Source organism: Lepidochelys olivacea, assembly GCF_965140295.1.
Source record: "Lepidochelys olivacea isolate rLepOli2 genome assembly, chromosome: 13".
In the NCBI taxonomy this organism is placed as follows: domain Eukaryota; kingdom Metazoa; phylum Chordata; order Testudines; family Cheloniidae; genus Lepidochelys; species Lepidochelys olivacea.
In genome coordinates this window covers 32,085,060-32,105,989 of record NC_140423.1, presented here as the reverse complement: position 1 = coordinate 32,105,989, position 20,930 = coordinate 32,085,060, and the positions used below count along the sequence as shown (strand labels likewise).

Sequence of the window (20,930 nt, the reverse complement as noted above, 5' to 3'; positions counted from 1 at the left end):
CAAGCCACTTCCCGCTGTCTGCCTCAGTTTCCCCCCACTTGTAAAACAGGGACTATGATACTGACCTAAGGGTTGTGCTTGTAAAGCACTCAGCTGGATGATGTTTTTTGTACAGCTAAGTGTAAATGTATACATCTGGGAACAAAGAACATAGGCCATACTTATAGGATGGGGGACTCTTGCAGAGTCACTGCTTCCCAGGATAGAGATTTGGGGGGTGTGGTGGAAAATCAGCTGAGCTTGCATTCCCAGTGAGACACTGTGGCCAAAAGGGCTAATGACATCCTGGGATGTATAAAGAGGGGAATCTCAAGTAGTAGTCTAGTGAGGTTATTTTACTTCTGTATTTGGCACCGCTGCAACTGTTGCTAGAATATTGGGTCCAGTTCTGGTGCCCACAGTTCAAGAAGGATGTTGAAAAATTGGACGGGGTTCACAGAAGAGCCATGAAAATGAGTAAAGAATTAGAAAACCTGCCTTACGGTGATAGACTAAATAGATTGAGCTCTTTGAGTCTAACAAAGAGAAGGTTAAGGAGTGACTTGATTACATTCTATCAGTACCTAGATGGAGAACAAATATTTAATAATGGGCTCTTCAATCTAGCAGAGAAAGATATAACACCATCCAATGGCTGGAAGTTGAAGCTAATCACATTCAGACTGGAAATAAGATGTACTTTTTTGACAGAGAGAGTAATTAACCACTGGACTAATTTACCAAGGACTGTGGTAGATTCTCCATCACTGAGAATTTTTAAATCCAGATTGGATGTTTTTCTACAAGATGTACTCTAGGAATTATTCTGGGGCTGTTCTCTGGCCTGTGTTATATACGAAGTCGGACTAGATGATCACAGTGGTCCCTTTGGGCCTTGAAATCTATGAATCTGGAGAGTGGATGTTATTTTAATAACTTATGCTTCATGTCAAGCACCATCTCTGCAACTCTCCCCCCCCCCCCAGCTCCAACCTTCTCACCATTGTATTTCAATTTTTAAATGTGCTCTAGAGTGCAAGATGCATATATTAAAAAATGCACATTTCCATTAAGCCCAATGGCCACATTACTGAGCCTTCCCACCCTACCACCCTGGCACTGAGAAGCCCCCAGCAAAACCAGGAGAGACTAGCTAGTGGTCGCCTTCCTGACCTTTCTAAGGTAAAAACAAGCTGTAAAAATCATGTTAAAGCAAAAACCAGCACTTCCAGGCCCTCCTCCTGATGTACCATAAAGCAGCACAGAGGGGCATAACCCCACTGGTTTTCTAGTTACCTTTTTTTCCTTAATGACTGCAGAGACCTAGGCCTGGGCTCAGCAGTAAACAACATTTTCCATAACCACAATTTCCTGACCTAGCAGCTCTGTTTTAAATGAGAGATTCTGGCTTTGGATGGAGCTACAAGGAGTGACAGTTGAGAATGAAGCAACACAAGGAAATTGCACCATGTCCCGTGCTAATAAGCAAGGTCAGTACCACTGGAAAAGGGTAAGGGGACTGATGTGAGAATGAGCTCAGGGGAGACTGTAGTGGTGCAGGTGACTCACTCCAGCAGGGTTTGGGGCAGAAGCAGCCAGGGAGGCTGTGGAAACCTGCTGCTAATTAGGGGCGAGGCTTGTTAGGAGCCAAACAGGAGGCAGCTGCTGGGGCAGCCCAGATCTAAGGAGCTGCCCTGCAGAGCAGGGGAGAGTCTCTCCCTGATAAGCAGGGAGGAGGACGGGCTCCTAGGGATAGCACCTTTGCTAGAGCAGTGCTGGGCAGGTTCAGGGGAGCGGAGGGTGAGCTCTGGCCTGTTACCTGCTAGGCTGTAGGCCCCTGCCAGAAAGGGCCAAGAAGGTGTAAGGGCCAAGGGGAAGTGGCCCAGGGATGATAGGCAGACAAGGGGAGAGAAGGAGGGCAGAGAGGTTGCTGCTAGAGAGTCCCTGGGTCAGGACCCAGAGTAGTTGGTGGGCCTGGGTCCCCCCCTTGCACTGCACCTGGTCATAGAGGAGCGTGGCCAATACAGACTGCAAATTGCCCCTGAAGTGAGGGGCTAAACTTCAGGTTGTGGTTAGCCCCTGTGGTGGGTGCAAGCCAAAGGATTGCTGTGACCCCTGGAAGGGGGGTGAGAAATAAGTAGCGCCCTGAAGAGGATGCCGCTGAGTGGGGAGCAATGCGGGTCCCAAACCAGCAGAGCAGACAATGAGTGAGACACGGTGTGCGGAGGGTGCTCCACAGCTGAAAAGAGGTAATTCCTGGAGCAACCAGCGGGAGGTGCCGTTACAGAGACCATAAGATAGAATGATGCCTATACAGGAACACAGGGCTGCAGACCTCCACTCAAAGCATGCACAGCAAGTAGGAGTGCTGGTCAGTATTTCAGTGCCAAGCTCAGCATCTTAAAGGGCACTATTTAAATCCTATAGGGATTCACATGCGAAAAACTACCTCTGCCCTCTCTGATCCCTGCCCTGCGGAGTCCCCCAGTGAGATCCCTGTCCCTTACCCCTCTGTCAGCCTCTGTATTCCTTGATTCAGTGGTGCTGCCCAAAGCACTGTGGGGGGCCACCAGACAGGATGATAAGTGCTATTTGGAGCTGTGCTGGGCACAGACATTGGCAGATTTGATTAATAGATTCCAAGGCCAGATCACTGTGATCATCTAGTCTGACTTTTGTATAACACAGGCCAAGGCTCTTCCCCCCACAATAATTCCTAGAGCAGATCTTGTAGAAAAACATCCAATCTTGACTGAAAATTTGTAATTTGCTGGAGAATCCACCGTGACCCTTTGTAAATAGTTCCAATGGTTAATTACTCCTCTTTAAAAATTTATGCCTTTGTGACAACGTGGGGATTTTCTTAATGTTTTGTATGAATACTGTGTTCTCCTCAGTTTTCTGCATGTGCTGCATGTTTACCTAGGTGGAGGGAAAGGTGGCTTAATATTTGTAGAGACACAGAGGACCAGGTATGATTATCGCCTGGCTGCCTGGACCCAGACAATGGCCAGATGCTTTGTAACCTAGGCAACTGATGGGGGGGGGGCACCTCTGTAAGAAGCCAGCCAGTTGCAATGTGTTAGAGAACAAAGAGTTGAGGTGGAGGCCAGGTTTTTGCCCGGGAAAGACAACAACGGCAGAGGAGGAGCAAATGGACATGACTGAGGATGGGCTGCTGGAAGCGGGATCCTCTCCTGGTTTGTGTCTCTGGGGAGAAAGCCAAGGCTCTGGGCCTGACCAAGATGTACTTAGCACAGAAACCAGAAAGTTACAGCTAACAAAGAACTGTTCTATCCTGTGTTCCAGGTGACTAAAAACCTTTCTGTTTTACAACACTGGCTGAGAGTCACTGCTGACTGCAGAAGTTGGGGTCCCAGGAAGCACTGAAGCCAAAGAGGCTTACTCTGTGGGGGAAGGTCATGGGAACTACAGCACTTTGATGGTGAAATAGAGACGTATGATTCCTGGGTTTGTGTCAGTGAATTGTTGTAGAAAGCTGAAATTTGTTTTCTGTTTGTTTTTCATGAAAAATATAAGTTATGGTTTTGACTGATGGCACTATCCTGACACAGCATTTGACCTTACACCAGTCCTTAGAATACAGCTGTCTATTATGGGTTCATTTCCCGTTGCTCAGCAACACCCCCTTGATCCTGCTGACATTGATGCAATGTTGCAGCTGCTTGCTTTTCTTTGGTTATAATCAGCCCCCTTAGTCAGGAAATTGTTGGGAAGGAAGTGGTGTGATTATATTACCATAATACGGTTTCGTCTTCCTTCTATTTAATTAATGCTACTTTCCTTGACAATTCTTCTAAAGTAGCATCTGAATCTGTTCAGAGAACTTTGAAATATCCGCTCTTAAACCAGGAAGAGAACAAGCCTTCCAGAAGGAATACAGGCAAGAGCAACTAATGTGCCCAAGGCAGGACTCAAACTCGCAATACGTAGGGGATGTTCAGGGTCAACAGCCAGAGCATGGCCCCTTGAGCCACCCACTCACTCTAATATTAGGCTGTCAAACATGCTGGCTTGCAGCACCGGCTCAGTCCTGCTGCACGTGTCAATGTTTGAGTCACGTTGTAGAGCCAACTTTTACAGTGAATAGCGTCTGTTTCGCCAAAGGGCCAGTGGGTACCTCTGAGATCAAACCCCAGTGGGTGATGCGAGTCTGAGGAGGATCAGAGCTATCCTCTGAGTGCCAAGTGTGCACAAAAAGTAATAAAAACAGTAAAATATTGATGACCCATTATTTTGGGGGGAGTATCTGGAGAACCCCTGCCTCAAACTACCTCCAATCTCAGATTCCACCCCTGGGGCACAGCAACTTTCAAGCGAAACCATCTAAGCATATGGGTTTCTGAGCACCAAGACTATGTCTTTACTGTAGTGTTAACTCACATAAGTGATTTCCTCTGGAGTTAGCTGAGCTTGAGTGAGAGCAGCCTCACTGCCGAATACCATGGGAGCTGTACAGAATGATTGTATTTGCTGCTGCTGCCTTGTGTGTAAACCCTGGTCTGGGCTACGAACGTACGACATTATAACTACTTTGCTCAGGGGGGTGCAAAACACCCCGGACCGACGCAGTTCTACTGTCTGAACTCCCGATGTGAACAGCACTGTGTCTGTGGGAGGGCTTCTCCTGTCAACACATCTCCCCCTCTGAGAGGTGGAGTACCTGTGCCAATGGGCAAAGCCCTCCCGTCCTAGGCAGCAACTTCACTAAGCGTTGAGTCTGCAGTGCTGTAAGTGTAATCAAGGCCCAACTTGGACCGTAGTCTTTGGCCCTGGACAGGCCAGCCAAGTCCAGTAACCAGCACCACCATGCTCAAGTGTTTTGCATGTGTGTGAACAGGACTCAAGCTTGGGGCCCCACTTGACTTGCAGTGAAAAGAGAAGAAGCAAACAGAGGGAGTTTGCCTAGGGGGAAAGCCCACACACAGTTTTGCCTTTCAGGCTTCTGCAGACAGCAATTACAGCATCTGAAGAGACTCTTGATACCTCACACTACAAGGTAGGAAATATGGATAGTATTAGCTGTTGTGACTTGCATGGGATGTGCCATGTTTGTCTTTGTCCTGGAGCTTAGAAGTGACTTTGTCTGTACAAAGTGCAAGCTGGTCCCCATGCTGGAAGAAAAGGTTAAAGGAGTAGAGACCCAAGTAATGACCCTGCGTGCACATTGCATCAGAGAAAATGTAGATGTCCTGGATAGAAGTCAGGATTTGGTACTGCGGGCATAGCATGCTGAAGAATCAGACAGGGCAGTGTAGAGGGGACTGAAGAACAAGGAAGAAAGTTATCAGCATGTGACTTCCAGAAGGAGGAGGAGAACCAATATACCCCAGCACAGATCAAGGTAAGTGACTACTTTTAGGCCCATCTGAGGAAGGAGTCAGAAGGAGACCTCGTTGACCCAAAGCCATGGGATACATTGTCCTAGGCATGGGATTTCCATGACCACCACTCCCAAGAGGAGGAGGCAGGTGGTGGTGGTTGGGGACTCCCTCCTAAGGGAGACAGAGTTATCTATCTACCACCCAGACTGGGAATCCCAAAAAGTGTGTGCTGCTTGCCTGGAGCTAGAGTTCAGGCTGTGACAGAGTCTGTCGAGACTCCAAGTCCTTGGACCACTGCTCCTTCCTACCTATCCACATAGGCACCAGCAATACTGCCAAGAATGACCTTGAGTAGATCACTGCAGATTACGTACCTCTAGGGTTGCCAGGCATCTGGTTCTTGACTGGAACGCCTGGTCAAAAAGGGACCCTGGCAGCTCCAGACGGTACCGCTGATCGGGCTCTAAAAGTCCGGTCAGCGGTGCAGCGGGCCTAAGGCAGGCTCCCTGCCTGCCCTGGCTCCATGTGGATCCTGGAAGAGGCCAGCGTGTCCCTGCAGCCACTAGGTGCAGGGGCAATCAGGGAAGCTTTACACACTGCCCCTGCACTGAGCGTGGTCTCCACAGCTCTCATAGGCTGGGATCTGTGGCCAATGGGAGCTGGGGGGGGGCACCTACAGGCACAGGTGCGGGCACTGCCAGAGCCACCTGGCCACCCCTGTGCCTAGAAGCTGGACATGCCGGCTGCTTCTGGGACCCACGCAGAGCCAGGGCAGGCAGGGAGCCTGCCTTAGCCCCGTTGCACTGTGGACTGGGAGCCACCTGAGGTAAGCACCGCCTGGCCAGAGCCTGCACCCTGAACCTCCTCCCAACCCCCTGCCCCAGGTCGGAACCCCTTCTGCATCCAAACTCCCTCCCAGTGCCCATACCACACACCCCCTCCTGAACCCCAGCCCTGAGCCCCCTTCTGCACCCAAACTCCCTCCTGAAGCCCTTACCCCAACACCCTGTCCCAGCCCCTGAGCCCCATCTTGCACCCCAAACCCTTTATCCCCCAGCTGCACCCCAGAGCCGACACCCCCTCCTGCACCCAACCCCCCTGCCCCAGCCCGGAGCCTGCTCCTGCAGTCTAAATCCCTCAGCTCCAGCCCAGACCCCCTTCCTGCACCCCAAACCCCTCGTTCCTGGCTCCACCCCAGAGCCCCCACCCCCAGCCACGCCCCATCCTGCACCCAAACATCCTCCCAAAGCCCGCACCCCCTTCCCACACCTGAACTGCCTGCCCCAACCCTAAGCCCCCTCCTGCACCCCAGAGCCCCCAGCCGCAGCCCAAACCCCACATCCCTGACTCCACTCCAGAGCCCATGTCCCCAACTGGAGCCCTCATCCCCTCCCACACCCCAGCCCAGTGAAAGTGAGTGAGGGTAGGGGAGAGTGAGCCATGGGGGGAGGGGAAGGGTGACCAGAGAGCAAGTGTGAAAAATCAATACCAGGGTGGGGGGTGATAGGCACCCATAGAAGACAAAGCCTCAAATATTGGGACTGTCCCTATAAAATCGGGATATCTGGTCACCCTAGGGAGGGGGAATGGAGTGAGTGGGGGCAGGGCCTCAGAGAAGGGGTGGGGCCTCAGGAAGGGGTAGGGCAAGGGTGTTTGGTTTTGTGCAATTCGAAAGTTGGCAACCCTACATGGCTCTGGGAAGAAGGATAAAAGAGCTTGGGGTGAAAGTGGTGGTCTCGTCCATCCTCCCTTTTGAAGGAAAAGGCCAGGGTAGGGAGTGTCAAAGTGGGGAAGTAAATACATGGCTATGCAGGTGGCCTCAATGAGAGGACTAGAGAGCCCCCTGCTCAAATCGGCAGGTGCCACAACATGGGGGGGTTGCCAATGCTTTGGAGGATAGAGCTAAGATTCAGAGGGATCATGATAATTGGAGAACTGGGCTATAGACAACAAAAGTGAAATTCAGCAAAGATAAATGTAAGGTGTCAAGTATCAGAGGGGTAGCCGTGTTAGTCCGGAACTGTAAAAGTGGCAAAGAGTCCTGTGGCACCTTATAGACAGACTTTATTGGAGCATAAGCTTTTGTGGGTGAATATCTACTTAGGGAAGGTTTCAGAGTAGCAGCCGTGTTAGTCTGTATTCGCAAAAAGAAAAGGAGGACTTGTGGCACCTTAGAGACTAACCAATTTATTTGAGCATGAGCTTTCATGAGCTACAGCTCACTTCATCACTTCACTTCATCACTTAGGGAAGAAAAACCAAATGCACAAATACAGAATGGGGGGAAAACTGGCTTGGCAGCAGCACTGCTGAGAAGGATCTGGGAGTTGTGGTGGCTCACAACTTCAACCTGAGTCCACAAATACAATTTTGGGTTCCATTAACAGAGGCATAGCATGCAAATCACAGGAGGTGGTGGTTCTGTTCTGCTCAGCGCTGATTGGCCTCAGCTGGAGCACTGTGTCCAGTTTTGGTCACTAATGTATAAAAAGGATGAAGAGGAACTAGAAAGAATCCAGAGGAGAGCGCCAAAGATGATCAAAGGGGTGGAATGCAGCCATATGAGCAAAGGCTGACTGCTAGTTTGGAAAAGAGGAGATTAAAGGGGAATATGATAGCGGTCTTCAAATACTTGAAAGGCTGTCATAAAAAGATGGAGAAAAGTTGTTCTCCCTTGCCACAGAGGGCAGGACAAGAGACAGTGGGTTCAAACTACAGCTCAGCAGATTTAGACTGAATCTCAGGAAAAACTTCCTACCTGTGAGAACAGTCGGACAATGGAACAGACACCTGGGGAGGTTGTGGAATCTCCTTCGCTGGAGGTTTACAAAAGGAGGCTTACATCTGTGATTCTGTGTTGGATGGTCTAGATGCAACAGATCCTGAATCTTTGCAGGAGGTTAGACTAGAATTCAACATTTCTCAAATGCAGTTACCATGGCTGCATTGGTCACCAGGGGCTTTTCTTGGGGCTACAGCCTCCTGGGCTGTGATTGGGCAGGGGGGGAGCAGTGGCCTCTCTCCTAGGGGCACCAGTGGTGATGGGCCCTGCCCCCCTCCAGCAAGGTGCAGGAGCTGATGAATTCCCCACTTTCCCGGGGCAGGGTAGGGGAGGCTTTGGCCACAGGGCTTTGGGCTCCATCCACGCAGTAGCTGGCTCTGGTCCCAGGCTCACCACCCACGCCATTGTCCCTGGGCCCCACGGCTTCCCTGCCTACCTCCCCATCCAGGGCTTAATTTGTCCCAGGGCTTGCCGGGGCTGAGTAAATCTGCTGTGAAAAGTGATATTAACAAACCTACAAATATCACTTTTCACAGCAGCAGACTTACCATCTAGCAAGTTTAAAAAAAGCAAAAGAAGCGACACCAACAAAAAGACAAGAACATGCAAAGCACCTTATTTGTGTTTCTATTCTGTTTAGGTCCAGTAAAGAATAGAGACAACTGTACATTATTTTCATTACTGAGTCTGAAAAAAATCCTATATAAATAAATGACAATGGTTTGGACATGTATATGCACATATTTATTTGTTTTCCTGAAAGTTAATTAAGTATTTTAGGAAAAATTGTCAGCGCAGCCACTAGCAAGAGTTGGTGGCCACACTCTGAGGTCACTAAAAATTTTGTTGTGTGAACCCTTGGACTAGATGACCCTTGCAATCCATTTTAACCCTATAATTCTAAGGTTCTACATCTGTGGTGAAGAAAAGCTCTTAGAAAACTTGTCTGTTAAATAGTAAGTTACAGCCTTTACTACAGTGGTGCAAATACCTCCCTGTAATGACTCTGGTCTAATCTTCCTTCAAATTACTGCTTCCCTGTATCCAACTTTAATTGTATCCATTAGTCTGGGCAGAGTTGGACCCAGGGCAGGCTGCTAATCCTTATTCCACAGCAACTTTCTCAGTGACTCCGTGGGGCCAGGACATTCGGTTCAGGCCTCACAATGGAAAAACTGAATGGGGAAGCAGCAGGCAGGCACAAGCAGGTTGTAGAAGAGGAAGTCAAGATCTGAAGGGTGGGGAGGTGAGAGATGGCTGGAGACAGCAGCAGGCAAAGTGCAGCAATCAGCCGAGCCCTGGCAAACCCCACCAGCTGTTTGTGCTCCAAGGCAGGAGAGAGGAGGGAAGCGGGACTTTGTCCACCGTTGCACCCCCTCCCCGGCTCTAGCCTGTGGGCTGCAGAACCTCCCCAGCCCCCTCACCTCCTCCAGGCTGCAGACGGTGCCTCGGCACTTGCCCATGTGGCTGGTGAAGGAGGAGGTGGTTGGGGAGCTCAGATCCTCCAGAGTCTGGGAGATGAAGTCTTGGATGGAGATGAGCTCCGGCATCCTGAAGGGCATATGCAGGGTGCTGCGGGTGGGTGATAAGGACTGGCCAGCAGGAGTGGAACGTCCGGCTCCAGGAAGGGGAACTGCTGAGAACACGCAAGCCTGGGAGGAAGTGGCCAAGGCAGCTGCTTCATGCAGGGAGAGCAACAAACACACAAGAGCAGATATCCTGGCCCAGCCCCACCTAGGAGCTATCCCCCTGCCCAGCCTAGCCTCACCCCAAAGCTGCCACCCTGCGCGTCCGCACACATTCTCTCTCTCTCTCTCTCTCTCTCTCACTCACATATATATCCTGGAGCTGCTTCCCAGCCCATCCCAGACACATGCCCTCCTCCCCAGAACTGCCCCCCATCCCATCAGACACACACACACAACCAAGAGCTTTCCCTTCCCAGAACCCCCATCCACCCCCCACACACACACACACCCAGGAGCTGCCCACACCAGCCACCCATCTCAGACACACACACGCAACCCCAGGCTGCCTCCACATCCCATCCCTTCCCAGACACATCCCACACACACAGAGCTACCCCTGATACCTCCCATCACACTCCGGAGCTGCCCCATTCTGGCAGCTTTCTGGGAGCCGTGCAGAGCCGCATAGGGAGCCTGCCTGCGCCACCAACCAGACTTTTAATGGCCCAGTCAGCGGTGCTTACTGGAGCCGCCAGGGTCCCTTTTTGACCAGGCATTCCAGTCGAAAACCAGACACCTGGCAACCCTAACCCTGCCCAGACCTGCCCTTCATCCCAGAACCCCCCACCCCCCCATCCCAGACACATTCATCCCCACACACTGTGGCATTGCCCCCTCCAACCCAGACACCCTGTGATGGGGTGGACTAGGCCCTGAAGCCCCCTTCTGGAGGCCTGGTGGCTCTGCCACACCCCGCCCCAGAAAAGGGAAGTAGAGAGGTCCTCTGTGCTGCCTAGACCAGCTGTGCAGGAAGCAGCCAATCAGGGCCCAGCAGGCTAGTATAAGTAGAGCTGCGGTGCCAGAGGTGGAGGAGTGTGGATGGCTCTGGGCTGGCTCCTAGGACTCCACCCAGACAGAGCCCGGAGGTAAGGGTGAAGACTGGGCTGGAGCCATGGGGGTGGCCCAGGGGATTGTAGCAGCAATGCAGTGTATTTAAAGGGACATGGTGGATGGCTGCTATGTATAGGGTCCCTGGGCTGGGACTGGAGTAGAGGGCAGGCCTGGGTCCCTGCCACCAGCCAGTGGGAAAGTGGCCTGGACTTTGTTACACCCTAGAAGGGGAACTGATCTCTTTTAGGGGTCCAGCTGAAGAGCTGGGACTAGAAAGGCCCAGAGAGGTGAAGAGTCTCCAAGGAGAGAGCCCTGGGGGACATGGCCCCACACCAGGGCTGGGACTGCTTAAAGAGCAGAGACAACTTGAGAGAGCCCAGAAGGGGCTGAGAGACAGTTTGGATCAGGGTACTGTGATAGGCCCTGCTGGACTGATTGAAAAGTGAGCTCCAGGACAGGGCTGCAGATAGAAGGACCTTAGAGAGTGCTGAAATAGGCCCCCTGTGGGACTTATACCCCGGAAGGGGTTTGGTTTGCTTTTATCACACAGACAGAGTGTGTGAACCTTGGCTGGAGGGCTGAGTCACTGAAGACACACCACAAACAGGTAGAGAGAGAGTGCAGACACGTGCACTTAGCCAGGGGGTGCTTGTGAGAGGTGAGTGTGACTCTGTTACATCCCTGCACCACCATGGGTGGTGAATGAACCCCCCTTTGGGGAGGCTAGTCTGCTGGCCGTCCCTCCCACCCTGTGACTAGAGGAGCCCCAAGGCCACCAGCATGGAGCTGAGCCCATGCTGGGCTGGCTTCAGGGTAGAGTACTTAGTCTTGCCATGCGCGTAGGGGACTGGACTAGATGACCTCTCAAGATCCCTTCTAGCTCTATGATTTTAGAGCGGGGAGGAGGGCAGGGCCAGGCCTCCTGGGGGAACATGAGCGGTGGGGCCACGGCCTGTGTCAAGGGAGGCTTAGCCTGCCCTGGCCTTCAGTAACTGCTGCCCATGCCCACCTCCACAGAGCTGCCCCACCATTGCAGACACCATCCTCCAAACTGCCCCACCATTGCAGACGTATACCCAGACACCACCCATGCCCCTTGGCACTGCCCCCTGACTCCAGACACCCACACACTACCCTTCCCAGAGCTGCTCCCCTGTATAACAAACTGCCGGACATTCTCCACTCTACAGCTCCAGGGAGATTGGCTACGCCAGTCAGGGATGGGCTGCTGAAACCCACCAAATCAATCTGGCACACACCAGTTTCTCTCTCTGACACCGACAAGAAAGCAGACAGAAGATAACAGGTTTCCACAAGGAAGCTGAATATTTTTACCAGCATCCTACTCCTCACACTGATATTCAATAAGAAAACATCAAAGAGTGCTATCAAGAAAGTGCAAAGGCAGTTCTAATAACAAAATCTAAAAGGGAAGAATGGATTAGCAAAGCTACTTGGGCATCAATGGAAAGGAGAAGTGTAAAGCAGTGATACTCAGACCTCAGTGGTTCAGGAGCCAAATTAGCGATCAGCATTACCCAAGAGAGCCACAGTAGTGTCAAAATGCCCATTGTGATCCTGGGAGACCCTGCCTAACCCCTTAATGCCGTGGCTTATGAAGCCATACACGGGCTACCTTGACAGCAGCAAGGAATGGCTCAACAAGCTGAGCAAGTGCAGAAGAACGGTTGAGTGTGCTTTTGGCCGCTTAAAAGCCTGCTGGCACTGCCTTTTGGAGAGGCTGGACCTTGCTGATGACAATATTCCTATGCTTATAGCAGCGTGCTGTACGCTCCATAATATTTATGAAGGGAAGGGTGAAAGCTTCACTTAGGGCTGGAATGCTGAAGCTCAGTGCCTGGAGGCTGAATTTGAACAGCCAGAGACCAGGGCTATTAGAGGGGTGCAGCGTGGGGCCATAAGGATCAGGGATGCCTTGAGGCAGCAATCTGAAGCTGAAATCCATTAATATGTGTTGCTATGCTCCGGAGTGCAGTGCTTGTAATGCTCAGAGACGATGCACTATAAAGGTTTAAGAAAATTGCCTGTTGCTCTGCAGGGCTCTGTTTACTTTCAATTCCTGGAATAACGATGGCTTTCAAACCAAAACGATTCTTTTATTAAAAAACAACAACTGGAGGAGAGAGACAAACAAAAAAACACATCAGCCCTGTGGAGGATGGGGGAAGGGAGGGTCCCAGGAGGAGGCGGGGTCCCAGGATGGTTAAAGATTTGTGTATGTCCAGGGATCATATCCAACCTTGTCCTTTGGAGTGCAGTGCAGCGGGTTCTGTACTTCAGCAGGGCTACACTGCAGAGGGACGGGTGTTGCGTGCAGTGGGTACTGGGAGTCCGCAGGGCTGGACTGTGACGGGGAGGAGTGGAATGCCACGGGTACAGACTGGAGCCAGGAGGTTGATGAGAGTGTGTTGGTGGAGTCTAGGGGGCGAACGGGAATGAATTTTGCGACAGCGGCTGCAGGGGAGGGCGGGCACGTTGCTGCTCGGTTTGCAATGCTAGTAGCACTGGAGCGTGTCCGCTTGGCGCGTCATAACTTTCAAGAGCCGCTCTGTGGCTTTGTTCCGGCGCGCTGCATTCTCCTTTTGGTCCCTCTTCTCGCTGTCCCGCCACTCCTTCAGTTCTTGCTTTTCGGCCATGAAGTGCATCATGACATCACACAGAAAGTCCTCTTTAGTTCTTCATGACTGCTTTCTAATTCTGTTCAGCCAGTGCTAACAAAGAGGGAGGCTGGGCTCTCAAGCTCATCTCTGTGGAGCCAAAATGCACATTTTACAGAAGCAGTATTGTTTGCAACACAGACACTGATTCAGTGATTTAAAACACAGCCACTATTCACATACCTGTCACTAACTGGCTGACCCCAGGCAAGTGCACATGAGCCACAAGACCTCCAAAATGGTGAGTAACCGCAGGGGCAGGGGAATCAGTGTTTCAGGACTGTACTGGGCACTTGGGGAGAGCCAGCACTATGGGGGGGGCCTGATAATCATTATCGTCCCCACATTTTCCACAGGCTGTGTCCATTATGGAAAGTATCTCACGGCTGAAAGTGAGCAGGGAATCAAGGGAGGGTCTTCTCCAAGACTGTGGCTTCCGCCCTGGCCCTTATGCAGCTCATCTGTGTGCAACAATGGTTTCCCCTACCCCACTTCAGTGATGGCAGAGTGGTGTGGGAAAGTTACCTTTAATGGGGCAAGATACAACACAGCTCGCTAAAGAACCTGCAGCAGCAGATTGCCCAGTATCTCCATGAGAGTTTTGTGGAGATCTGAGGCAGATTTCCGTGAAGTGAGGGAATCGATCAACACCCTGTTCCGCTGCTCAGACTAGGCATGTGGTGGTATGCGCATCATACAGATGCAAGCCTGTTTCTACTCTCTTCAGCGATTTCCAAAATCAAAGCCACTTACCAGGGGCCTCCTCTCCTGTTTGTGCTTCGCCAAGCTCCAACAGCTGTGACTGGCTAGCCTCCTCTGGGGTAAAGAGCTCCTGGGTGCATGCATCTCTGACCTCCAAGTCGTCCTGTGCCTCTGGGTCGCCCTCACCCTCCACATCCTCATCCGAGATTTCCTCCTCTTGGCTCGGTCCACTCTCGACTGGCATGTAAGCCACCACAGTATCCACAGTGGCCTTCACAGTGGAGGTGGCCAATGGCCAGGCTGTCAGTGGTACCAGACACCGAGTATCGCGTCCAGCTCTTTGTAGAACTGTCAGCTCATGGGCACAGCACCAGAGTGGTGGTTTGCCTCCCGTGTCTTGTGGTAGGCGTTCTGCAGCTCCTTCACTTTGACCCTGCACTGCAGAGGGGCCATGACCAGGACACATTCTGTCATGCATCGTGAAATCTGTCCATAGGTATCATAATTCCTAAGGCTGGAACGCAGCCGGGACTGCACAGCCTCCTCTCCCCAAATGCTGATGAGGTCCAGCAGCTCGGCATTACTCCAAATGGGGGATCCCCTGATGCGTGGAGCAGGCATGGTCACTTGGAAAGATGCGCTGAGACCACTGCACGCATCTCTGAGCAAACTGGAAGGGGACTTCCAAAATTCCCAAGGAATTTAAGGGGTGCGGCTCACGGTTGGTCACCAGAGGGCAGGACAGTAGAGTTCAAACTGATGACCAGAGAGGTGAGAACAGGCATTGTGGGACACCTCCCGGAGGCCAGTCACAGCGCTGTAGTCGACCAGGGTGCCTACACTGGCACCGTGGCACTCTAGCCCCGTCTCAGAAAGCTGTACGCCTCTCGTCGGGGTGTGTGGGTTTTGTTGTTGTTGTTTTTTAAACAGCGCTGCAACTGTGCAGTTTCTGCACACTACGTGGCTTGTCAGTGTGTACACCGCGGGAGAAAAGAAAAGGGCATATATTGATCGAAAAATGTGAAGAGCCTGAAGCTGCTAGTCAGAGAAGTGACCTTGCAGCCTTGTGGAAGACATTCAAACTACAAGAAGAGGAAACTTTAGCAGTACTGGAGGCCCTATTAAAAGGCAAATGGCAAGCCCCTCAGGTAGACTTGGCAGAAGTCAATTTTTATGTTTTAAGTAATTTCAACAGCTAATATTGATGTTTATTTTTAAGCATTTTAAAAGATTTTTATCAATTTACATTTTTGTGGTTGTGGGCACTGCTTTTATAAGCTGTTATGACAATTTGTGTTAACACTGTAGCCAGTGGCATTGGAACAATTTGTAGAGCGGGGGTGCTGAGCCATTGAACCAAACTGTAAACGTTGTATATAATGGAAACCACTTCAAGCCAAGGGGTGTGGCAGCACCCCCAGCACCTGTTTCTTCTGCACACTGGTTATATTGGATTTGTGGTTGCTAACTGGGACAGATTAAGGTAAGATGAAGGGACATTTCCATTGGCTAACAACAGCCGCTCAGGAGCAGCGCTGACCGCAACCAGGTGGCCTGCGGCCCCCAGCCCAGGATAACTGTGTCCGCCCTGAGCTGTGTCAGGGTGACTAGTTCTTTCTTTAAAGGGAAGGGGGAGGAACTTGTGGGACTGCTGCAGCCAATGGGTAGGTGGCATCAGGGGCAGGGCGCTCGGGTCTGTGCATCTTGGGACGCGGGGGAGGCACAAGGCTGAATCTCAGCACGAGTGGGCAGTGCCATGGATCTAACAGCCCCGCCGCAGCCCTGGGCCTTCCTCTCAGCACTGCTGCTCCCAGGGGCGGTGGGTGAATAGCGGGCCAGGGAGGCGGCTCCGTGGGTCCCCACCAGCTCCTTTCAACAACATGGTGTAAGGGCCAATCAGGCAGAGCCAGTTCCCAGCAGGGTAATTCCCCGCCCCCCCTCCCTGCCCCGATGCCACTGAGCCACAGGTGGGGACGGGTCTGACTGAAGTGCTCTGGTCTTTCATTCTCCATTGCAGTTCTCTGTGATTCACCCTGGATCATTCTGGGGCTCTCTTCTCTTCTCCCTTGCCCTCCCACCTTGAGTTACTGCCTGCTGTGCCCATCACTTAATTAATTCACTAACTAATAAATTAGGTCAAGCCATTAAAAAAGGAGGAGGAATTAGCCTTTAACCATCCAGCAAAAGGCATTATTAGTAATATGCACTCCATTGCACAAATTTTAAAATTAATGATATATTTGTAAATACTGTAATTCATGAAATAATAATGTTTCTCAGGCAACTAAGTGCAGCATATATACTAGACCATTTGTTATGTGTCTAATGCAGGAAATCAAAAATATTGTGCGACTTGGTGGGCCTAACTAGTCATTTAAAAAAAAATTAAGAAGGTGGCATGGCTCAGAAACACAGTGTGTGCGCTGGGTTATTGCAGCTTCTTGGTGGGGACAACGCTATGCCAGGGAACCCTGAATGAGTTTTGACTGCACCTTACCTCTCTCAGACTTGTACTCCTGCCCTATGGCCAAATGTGCAATGAAGAAAAATGTGACAGACGCCGCAACAAACAACACCAAATAAAAATCACCCATACCTCCCTTGTCCATTAACACCACCTAGTTTGGTACAATGAAAAATAAAGCAATTGGTGCCCGTTGCCCAACTCATAGCTAAGCAACAGAAAAGGGAGAACAATAGTGTTGCAGTGAAAATACCCTGGTGGGCTGTACCAAAGAAGGTGAGCTCAGGGGCGCTGGAGCAATTTTTACAGTGGGGGTGCTGAGAGCCGCTGAATCAAACTGTAAACCCTGTATATCATAGAATCCACTTCAAGCCAGGGGGTGCAGCAGCCTATGAGTGAGCTTGCACCCCGGTTCGTACTTTAAGCCAGTGGTTCTCAACCAGGGGTACGCAGAAGTCTTCCAGGGATACGTCAACCCATCTAGATATTTGTCTAGTTTTACAACTGGCTACGTAAAAAGCACTAGCAAAGTCTGTACAAACTAAAATTTTATATAGACAGTGACTTGTTTATGCTGCTCTACATACCATATCAGTGTTTCTCAACCTTGGGGTGGTGGGATGGGTTTGCGGGTTGCAACTGGAGGGTTGGCATTAAGGGCTGGCAAGATACATGCTGAAGTCAAAGTCTGAGCCCCACCATTCAGGGTTAAAATCAGACTCCTGAAAGGGCTACAGTAGTCTGGAAGCATTGAGAACCACTGCTTTAACCCTAATATTAATGGTGGTTCCAGTAATTACTACCACTGTTACCTTGAAACTGTGCTGCTGGATAATAACCTTTAAAAACCAAAAATATAATGCAAATAAAACACAAGCTACTATAAAAACAAAAACCAAAAGCAGAAAAAAGCTGAGGCCTGGCCTTACATAAGTAATTAACATGTGAATGGAGGCCTCATTTTTTCAAAAAACAGAATTAGAAAAAAATATTAGGTTAAAAACAAAATGTTTGTGCTAAAGATGATAAGTAACTAGGTCAGTAGGCTAAAAAGCAAAATGCCTAAGCCAACTAAAAGAAAAGAAAAAACACCCCAAAATTATTTACTATAAACTAAATAACAAAAAATAAAATAAAAAAACCCTTTAGATATTAGAGACTAAAGGATTGGCAACAGTGTGATTATTGGGTAAGATCTGAGTTATATATTGACCTGGCTATATGGCTGATCTCTTGGGATTAGAAGGACCCTTTGTTTGATGAAATTGGTTTTAAATAACCACTCATCATTAAGTCTGTTGTCTGGGTGGTGAAAGAAGGGCTGGGATGGCTAAGGAGACTGTTCTTTGGACTTCTTGTTAATCAGTGTGGTGAGACCGAAGTTTACTTTTGTTACTGGTATAGTGTACCTGATGGTAGAATAACCACCAGTCTGGGGTGTGTCTGCCCTATTTCTCAGCAGCATGTCCTGAGTTTGGCATCCTTAGCTGCGACCCACTGAGGCATGGTGTCAGTCAGTGACACTGCATCCTAACTAAGGCACATGTTGTTCAAAACAATTTTGTTGAGTCAGATTACCAATATTGACTTCTGACGGCAATATTTGATAACCTACTGACTGGACAGTAACCAATTTATCTGAAAAACAGAATTTACAAAAAACAACTCAATCAGTGTCAACTACTGGCATATCCCAAATGGTGACACCTAGCAGTACGGGTAACCTATAATATGAAGGACAGTACTGTGTAGTAACTAATTACAAAAGATTTATACATAGAGGTCTTATTTGTAATGTCACTACTCCAAATTTCTGTTTTACGCCTCATATACATAGCACTGTGAAACACGCTGTAATAATGCCTAAACCCGTATTTCAAAACGCCTCTTAAACGACACCTATCAACTAAAGTCCGAAATCTAACATCCCCCAGGCCCACTATATATAAAAACAATTGGCAAAAAAAACTGTCCACACGTTGTCTGAGGGAATGTGCAAACCATTGAACATATGGAGCATGAATGTCTGGATGGTTAAAGCAAAATGGCCAAGAAACAGTGTTTAGGCCCCTGAGTCATCTTCAGTCCATATATTATGCTTTTCTGAGATGATGGGTAAACATCTTCCCCATAAAAAGACAAAAAGCAGGGGAATGTAGTAATGAGAGAGAAAGGCTGGAGCCCTGGGCCTTGTACAAGGTGTGAGGCCTGAATGTATTGGGCCTTCCCCAGTTCATCTAGCACAGCAGTTCTCAACCAGGTGTCTGAGGCCCCCTGGGGGGCCCTTGAGCAGGTTTCAGGGGGTCTGCCAAGCAGGTCTGGCATTAGAGTCACTAGAGCCCAGGTCAGAAAGCCGAAGCCCTGCCGCCCCTAGCCCTGCCACCTGAGACTGAAGCCGAAGGCTAAGTAACTTAGCTTCATGTGATCACTGTAGTGTGGGACCCGAGGCAATTGCCCGGCTTTCTACCCCCAGTGCTGGCCCTGGATGTTATACAGGGGTGCTGGAACTATTTGTACAGTGGGGGTGCTGAGAGCCATTGAACCAAACTGTCAAACCCTGTATATGATGGAAAAAACTAGAAGCCAGGGGGTGAAGCTGCATCCCCAGTTCCCCTAGTTCCAGCACTTATTCTTTCATATGCAGAAAAACAGTTGTGGCACAGGTGGGCCATGGAGTTTTTATAGCACATTGGGGGGGCCTCAAAAAGGAAAAGGTTGAGAACCCCTCATCTAGCATCTCATCAATCCTAGCATAGGGTACATATCGAATTCAGATACTCTTTTTTCTTTGCGGAATACAAAATGGAATACTGTAGTCTGGTTTTGGGACCAGCAGGATTGGACCAGACCATTTGCTATGGGATTCCCAGTTGGAGCATGCTCTATAGTTCTTTTTTTACAGTCTCCCTTAGCCACTGTTATCCAGAAGTGGCCCTTCTGGGTTTAAGATGAATGTGGTATTCAATCAAATGGATTCTCCCAGGTCTGGTAGTGAAAATGTCCACAAAGTCCCTAACCAACTCACTGGCTTCCTCTTGCTGTGTCTGGGACAGATTTTTCCCCTGGGGGTACCTCTCTGGGTGAGTCTGGGACAACTAGTTGGGGTCCTCCTCGTCTAATTCTTGTGTCGGGGGTGAATAAAGGGACTTCCATGGTTTTAACAAGTTAACATGGTATATTTCCCACCAAACAGATCTCATAGCCCACCTTTTCAATGTGCCTCAGGATCTCAAAAGGGCCTTGCCATTTGGCCTGCAGTTTGCTTTTGGAGGAGGGAAGCAGCAAAAACACTCAGTCCCCTGGCTTCCCTTTCTATTATGGTATTGTTCTTGGGAACGCTGTACCACCTGGAAGTTCTCCTTGGCAAAGGTTCCTACTAGATCTAAACTTTCCTTAACTTAAGGACATACTGAATTATGTGAAGGGTTATGGTACTCTGTTCCTGCCATGACTCCCATAGGAGGTCTAGAATCCCCTGGGGTTGCATCCCACATAGTCATTCAAAAGGTTAGAAGACTGTGGGACCTCTGTGATCACAAAAATCAGTTAGGGCAACATCTTGTCCCCATTCTGGGATTCAACAGTTATGAATTTTCAAAGCATTTCTTTTAATGTGAGGTTAAACCTATCTACCAACCCATCCATTTGTAAAAAGAAAAGGAGTACTTGTGGCACCTTAGGGTATGTCTACACTACGAAATCAGGTCGAATTTATAGAAGTTGGTTTTTTAGAAATCGGTTTTATATATTCCAGTGTGTGTGTCCCCCACAGAAAATGCTCTAAGTGCATTAACTCGGCGGAGTACTTCCACAGTACCGAGGCTAGAGTCGACTTCCGGAGTGTTGCACTGTGGGTAGCTATCCCACAGTCTCCGCTGCCCATTGGAATTCTGGGTTGAGATCCCAAAGCCTGATGGGGCTAAAACATTGTCGTGGGTGGTTCTGGGTACATATCGTCAGGCCCCCTTTCCCTCCCTCCCTCCATGAAAGCAAGGGCAGACAATTGTTTCGCGCCTTTTTTCCTGAGTTACCTGTGCAGACGCCATACCACAGCAAGCATGGAGCCTGCTCTGCTCACTGTCACCGTGTGTGTCCTGGGTGCTGGCAGACACGGTACTGCATTGCTACACAGCAGCAGCAACCCATTCCCTTGTGGCAGCAGACGGTGCAATAGGACTGGTAGCCGTCATAGTCATGTCCGAGGTGCTCCTGGTCGCCTGTGGGAGGTCGATCAGGAGTGCCTGGGCAGACATGGGTGCAGGGACTAAATTTGGAGTGACTTGATCAAGTCATTCTCTTTAGTCTTGCAGTCAGTCTATTGAACCATCTTATGGTGACCAGGCAGGTGATACGGATTGCTAGCAGTCCTATTGCATCATCTTCTGCTGGGCAGGCAAGAGA

At 49.9% G+C, this 20,930-nt stretch overlaps 1 protein-coding gene across 1 annotated transcript in view; it reads right to left on the bottom strand.

The window, feature by feature from the left end:
• The window catches only part of LOC311529646 (arf-GAP with SH3 domain, ANK repeat and PH domain-containing protein 1-like), a gene marked incomplete at its 5' end in the record, with an annotated part of 119,014 nt that extends 109,346 nt beyond the window's left edge, over positions 1-9,668 (bottom strand). The window contains one exon of the mRNA XM_084645775.1: positions 9,531-9,668. Coding sequence (XP_084501901.1) covers positions 9,531-9,668 — 138 coding nt within the window. The remainder of the gene's footprint in view (positions 1-9,530) is intronic.
• Positions 9,669-20,930: the final 11,262 nt, after the last annotated feature.